We start from the raw sequence: 5,919 nt of genomic DNA, 5'->3' as shown, positions 1-5,919 counted from the left end.
GTCCAAAGTGTGGCAGGTACATCCCAAGATGTTGCCCAACAAGCAGGAGTTACAGAGGAAGGAGTCTCACCTGAAGGCAGTGACCAAGTTGCAGGAGCACCCGGTACTGCTGTTACACCAACACGTGAAGTCGAAAGTGTGGCAGGTACATCCCAAGATGTTGCCCAACAAGCAGGAGTTACAGAGGAAGGAGTCTCACCTGAAGACAGTGACCAAGGTGCAGGAGTAGGCGGTACCGATGTTACACCAACACATAAAGTCCAAAGTGTGGCAGGTACATCCCAAGACGAGGGCCAACAAGGAGGAATTGCAGGTGAAGCAGTTTCTCCTGGAGAAAATGTCCAGGATGCTGGAGTCTCAGATGGCGCAGTTACATCCGAAGATGTTGTCCAACATGCTGGATTTACAGAGGAGGGCGTGTCACCTAAAGAGAGTGACCAAGTTGTAGGAGTGGCCGGTACTGCTGTTACACCAACACATGAAGTCCAAAGTGCGGCAGGTACATCCCAAGAGTATGTCCAGGATGCTGGAGTTTCAGAGGCCGCCGTTATACCTCAGGATGTTTCACAACATGCTGAAGTTACAGATGAAGGAGTTTCACCTGAAGGGAATGACCAAGGTGCAGGAGTGGCCGGTACTGCTGTTACACCAACACATGAAGTTGAAGGTGCGGCAGTTACATCCCAAGACGATGTTCAAGATGCCAGAGTTACACATGGAGTTTTACCTGAAGACCTTGTCCAACATGCAGGAGTTACATCCACAGGTGCCAGAGTTACAGGAGTACAGGACGTCCAAAGTGCAGGAATCACTTTGGAAGATGATGTGCAGCCTGCAGGAGTAACAGGTTTGCATGTTACACTTCCCCACAAAGTCAAAAGTATGGCTGATCCAGATGCCAGAGTCACACCTGAATATGATGTCCAAGATGTCGAAGTTCCTGATGGACAATTTACACCTCAAAATGATGCCCAGAACTCAGGCATTACTGATGCAAGAGCTACATCGAAAGCTGCTGTCCAGGCTGGTGAAGTTACAGATGCCGGAGTTACCCCTGAATACCATTTTCAAAATGGTAGTGTTACCACTGAAGACCATGTCCAAGAAGCAGTTGTTAGAGGCACAGGTGCTACACCACCTTATGAAGTCCAAGGTGCAGGAGTTACACTGGAATACCTTTTCCCAGATGGAAGCGTTACACCCAAAGATGATGCAGGCCATATTGAAGCAGTAGGAGGTGAGTTGAACCACACAAATACTTTCTTCCTAGATATGTAATATGCAGTGTTGGAACCTAATTATAATTTTATGCTCAGAGAGTTTCAGCCTTTCCTATCCTTTCCCATTTGTATTTGGCTATTAATCTGTATAGAAATGTAACATAGAATCAATGAATGAACATTTCTTTTCTCTTACTTTATTTTTCAGCTCTTCCTTGCAGTGAGTCCTTCAGACCCTTCTTTGTAGTTCCAAACTGAGGGAGGTCACTGGATACCCCTCAGGGTTTCCCAATTGCACATCTGTTTCACGTAGCCAAGTCCACTGTGTGGAAAATAGGCCTGCATGCACCCCCGCTCGGCTTTGATTGTGAGCCCCTTCCTCACGGTGGCAGCAAAATATCAGCACATGCCTTCTTTGGAAGTAGGATCACACCCTTGTAAGAAAGGCGCATGGTCCATGTGCCAAACCCTCCATACTTTTATTTATGTGCATGTTATTGGGGTGGTGGATCTCACCATCACGACAGTCACAAATGAAGTTCTGGTAGCAAGGACAATTTGGCAGGGTCAATTTGTGGTCCTCCCAGTGGGTTTGCGCATCTTCAGGTTTCCACATGCAGCAATTTATTTCAATCTGTAATGGAAGTCTTGGGTGAAGGGGCGTCTCGGCATGTCCTTCCTGGACTTATATTTGCATTTCCTGAATTTCCATTCAGTCTGACCATCATATGGGCCTCTGCCACTCCCAGAGTAGCCTTGGCAAGTACCACCAATGGAGCAAAAAGGTCTGAGCACTCCCTGCCTTGCAACATGCAATAGCCACTCTCATTTTATTGCTATGGCATCTCATAGCTGAAACACCTCTGGGCAGTTCAAACCACTTTCTCAAAAATCTAAGACTGCACTGCTTGTGTGTTTGGGTGGTCCAGGTGTTGCTTTTTAATTTTCAGATCACATCGCCTTCCATTGTTCTGTTCAGATTTTGCTGCTCAGCATTTCACCTGGCAAAGGGTTTTATCTATTTGCTTTGCTGCAGAAGGGAGATTCATTTCTAGGTTGTTGTTCCTTGTTTCCAATAATCATGTTTTACATTGCAGACACAGCAAAACCAGAGGCTTCACGTCTTAAGTTTGCTTCTAAAAGGTCAAAAAGTGAGTACAATTATGCAAATACATTTAATAAGAACATAGCATTGGAAAGCCCAACATGACCATTTACTTATAATGGTATACATGGAAAATTTCATGCTTCCTAACTTGGCTTATTCATTCCTCTGTAGCTCCCTTGCATGGAGGAAGTTCTTCAGTTCATTCACTGAGGGCCATAGCCCTTCCATTCTTACATTAGAAGTTCCCAGATCCCTGCTTACTATATCTGGCCAAGCTGAGCTTTGAATATATGGGAGGCATCCAAGTCAGCAGAGGAAGGAGATAAGGACTTTCTGACCTGAACCCATGTATAACTCACTGACCAATCCAGCAGTGGCCCATTGCTTCATTTTCATGGAAAGAGCTTTCCTAAGAAGTCAGGTGCAGGGATTATTATTTATTATTATCATCATTATTTATTAAATGTTTATTCCTATACCCCACCTTTCTCCCATTGTGGAATTCAAGGTGGCCACATGCAGTTCCCAGGTGGTCTCCCCTCCAAGCTCAGGCCAGTCTCAGACCTGCTTAGCTTCAGGAGGGTGGATGCTGTATGTGCCTTCAGGCCATACAAGAAGTCATTCTTGGTGGGCAATGCACATTGTCCTTCTCAAACATATAGGGAGTAATGTTGAGAGCTTGGCTGGAAAGAGGCATCCTGCCTCTCTGAAGATAGGTCTCCCCAACATCAGGTTTGCCTTTTTTATACAAACAAAGCTTTTCCATACTTCCCAAACTTGCATGTAATTCCAGAAATTTACTTACATGTAAATTACTCTTTAATGTTTCACTTCTCCGGATTTTGCAATTCCATTTTCTGGTAAAAATGTGGGTACAAATATGAGCTCAAGTGCTTACCAAAAGGAATGTGTTCAGGAAAATCTCGTGCTGTATCACTGTTTTAATTCTGTGGATGATGTTATTAGTTGTTTTAAAATGTTTTAAATTCCTGTAAGCCATCCTGAGATATTTATGTAAAGGATGGCATACAAAAGCTTTTAATAAATAACAAATAAATAAATAAATGCAGAAGAGCAAATAAGAGGAGGAAATGTGCTTAGCTTAGAAAGATGGATGAAACCGCACAATAACTGAGCACACCCAACTGAGTAGAGGGCATGCATACAGTGGGGAAGGAAAAGTCTGCACATTGATGTCGAACTGGGATGGAATGAATGTGTCTTTCAAATATGTTCCAGAAAGGTAATGGCCATCTAATATAGACAGCTGCTCTGGTGCAGGGAAATTATGGGGTGGATTAGAGATATATTAGATATAAATGTATGTCTTATTTGAACCTGCAAGCAGTTTGCTTAATGCAGAAAGTAATGCCCAGTTAAATGAATGAAGAAGTGAGATTAATTTGGATCCTTGAATGTCTGTCTTATTTCTGCAGAAAGAAGGCAAGAAAGAAAGCGCAGCTGATGTGGCTCTGAGGACAGAAATGGCTGATTTGGTTGCTATTCCAGTCAAGGGATTGTAGGACCGTTTCCTAGTGGCACCTCTTGCTCTTTGGTTCTCAGATCAAGAGTATGGAGACACAAAGCAAACCAGCAGTCTATAACCAGAGCACATATCTCAACTGTCTGCTAACCATGATTAACTAATACTCTTCGTTTCCCACATCCACCTCCTTTTTAATTAAAGGATATTCTGCTTGCATTTCAGTAGATGTCTGGCATTTCTTTCATCTCCTATGTGCTTGAATTGTCGTTGTTGTGATGTGCCATCAAGTCATCTCCAACCGATGGTGACCCCATGAATGAAAGTCCTCCAAAAAGTCATGTCCATGACAGCCCCATTCAGTTCTTCTAAGTGCAGGATTGTGGCTTTCTTTAGGGAGTCCATCCATCTCATGGCAGACCTTTCTTTTCTTCTCCCTTTACCCTGAATGTCTTCTTCAGCAGCCTCGCCTTCCCATGCTGTGCTGTATTTGAGTTGTTATAGGATTGAAACACCTCCCACAGGTGCTCCAAGTGTCCATATCGGCAAGAGCCTTCTCAGTGACCAGCCAGTGAGAAGCCCAAGATGCCATTTTTGAGTTTCTGTATCCCTGCACCCTGTCTCTAGAAAACATATCTTTGAATCAAGGGGAGGGCAATAGAAACCCAAGAATGACAGCCCAAAACCACAAGTCCAGCCCTTGAAGAGCAGACTCAAAGTCTGCTTAGTCTCATGACTTCTTTTCACAACCTCACCCAAGTGGATTTCCTGGTTTTTGAAGACTGTTAAACATAATGCAATTTTCTTCTCGGTGTGGCAAATACAGCTTCTTGATAGGCGAGCCATGTGTGAGGACCTCCTTTTCCTGAAGCTTTGACCCTTCGTGTGATGGGTCACAGGAGTGCACCAGTGCTCCTTTTCTACAATGGGAAGTTCTAGACGGAGGGTGGGCCGAGTTTCTATTTTATTTAAGGATCCAGAGATGTTGAAATAAGTTAGAGTACTGCATTATTTACCTGAATGGATCTTCAAACAGGTGAATAATTAGGTACGGTGGGGATCTGACTGTGGCCATGATACTGGCCAAAGACTAAGGGTCAGATTCAAGCTACATTCAGGGTTGAGTATTTTATCTATCTATCTATCTATCTATCTATCTATCTATCTATCTATCTATCTATTTATTTAAAACATTTCTATGCTGCCCCCATTGCAACAAAGCCTCGGGGCAGCTCACAACATAATTAAAAACATATAAATAACACTAAATACCATAAAGATTAAAAAGCCCGGTAACATCTCAGCTAAAAATTTAAAATCCTATAAATACATAATAAATTAACAATTAAAATAAGTTTTAAATAAAAAGGTCTTAGCCTGGTGCTGAAAAACAAATAACGACGGCGCCAGGCGGACCTCTCTGGGGAGCGCATTCCATAGGTGGGGCGCCACCGCAGAGAAGGCCCTCCTCCGGGTACTCATCCTCCTAATCTCATTAATGGAGGGTTCCCGGAGAAGGGCATCTGTTGCCGATCTCAAGGGGCGGGAGGGCACATGTTGCTGTTGAAATGTGGGCAATCGTGCTCTGAACCCAGCCGTGCTAACGAATCATGGGTTGTTAAACAAGAACAGCCCACACTTCACAACCCAACACCAAACCCTAGGTTCTCTTCATCAGCAAGCAAGCAAGGAAGCAAAGCACTCTTTGTTTGAGCATCTAGTGTGGCTGGGTTCAGGCAGAACTATGGTCTACTTTCAACAACCCTAACCCTAAGGGGACTGAAGATCCACCACTGGGCTCCTGATCCATCTTCATCCCATTGGATATCCTGGATCTAAAAGACTGCTTCACAAGGCTCAGTGGAATTCCCTTCCTTCCGAATATAGCCAAGCTCTGTGTACGGGCCATCAAACATCACACCGAATTTCACCCAAACACGATGCCATCCACATTCCCTTTCATTAATGGGGTGGTCTAGGGTTGCACCTCACAGAGCCCTTTCCAAAATAGAGGGGACGTGATCCATCCATTGAGCAATTTCATAAGTGTATTTTTTTTAAAGGAGAAACTAGTATGGATGGTGGGAGCCCAGACTGGGACCATAGTG

General features: G+C 44.0%; 1 protein-coding gene across 9 annotated transcripts in view; it reads left to right on the top strand.

The window, feature by feature from the left end:
* LOC123033642 (A-kinase anchor protein 12-like) overlaps positions 1 to 4,030 on the top strand; it is a 12,984-nt gene extending 8,954 nt beyond the window's left edge. For 4 of the 9 annotated variants that reach the window (XM_044450346.1, XM_044450347.1, XM_044450344.1 and 1 more), the window contains exons 5-7: positions 17 to 1,237; positions 2,318 to 2,371; positions 3,765 to 4,030. In XM_044450346.1, coding sequence (XP_044306281.1) covers positions 17 to 1,237; positions 2,318 to 2,371; positions 3,765 to 3,793 — 1,304 coding nt within the window. In that variant the 3' untranslated portion in view covers positions 3,794 to 4,030. The remainder of the gene's footprint in view (positions 1 to 16; positions 1,238 to 2,317; positions 2,372 to 3,764) is intronic. The other 5 variants (XM_044450352.1, XM_044450351.1, XM_044450349.1 and 2 more) reach the window with 3 other exon arrangements.
* Positions 4,031 to 5,919: the final 1,889 nt, after the last annotated feature.

This window comes from Varanus komodoensis, unplaced genomic scaffold (genome assembly GCF_004798865.1).
Source record: "Varanus komodoensis strain SLA01 unplaced genomic scaffold, ASM479886v1 scaffold64, whole genome shotgun sequence".
Lineage (NCBI taxonomy): Eukaryota > Metazoa > Chordata > Lepidosauria > Squamata > Varanidae > Varanus > Varanus komodoensis.
The sequence above is the reverse complement of the archived record's forward strand: the minus strand, read 5'-3'. Positions and strand labels throughout refer to the sequence as shown.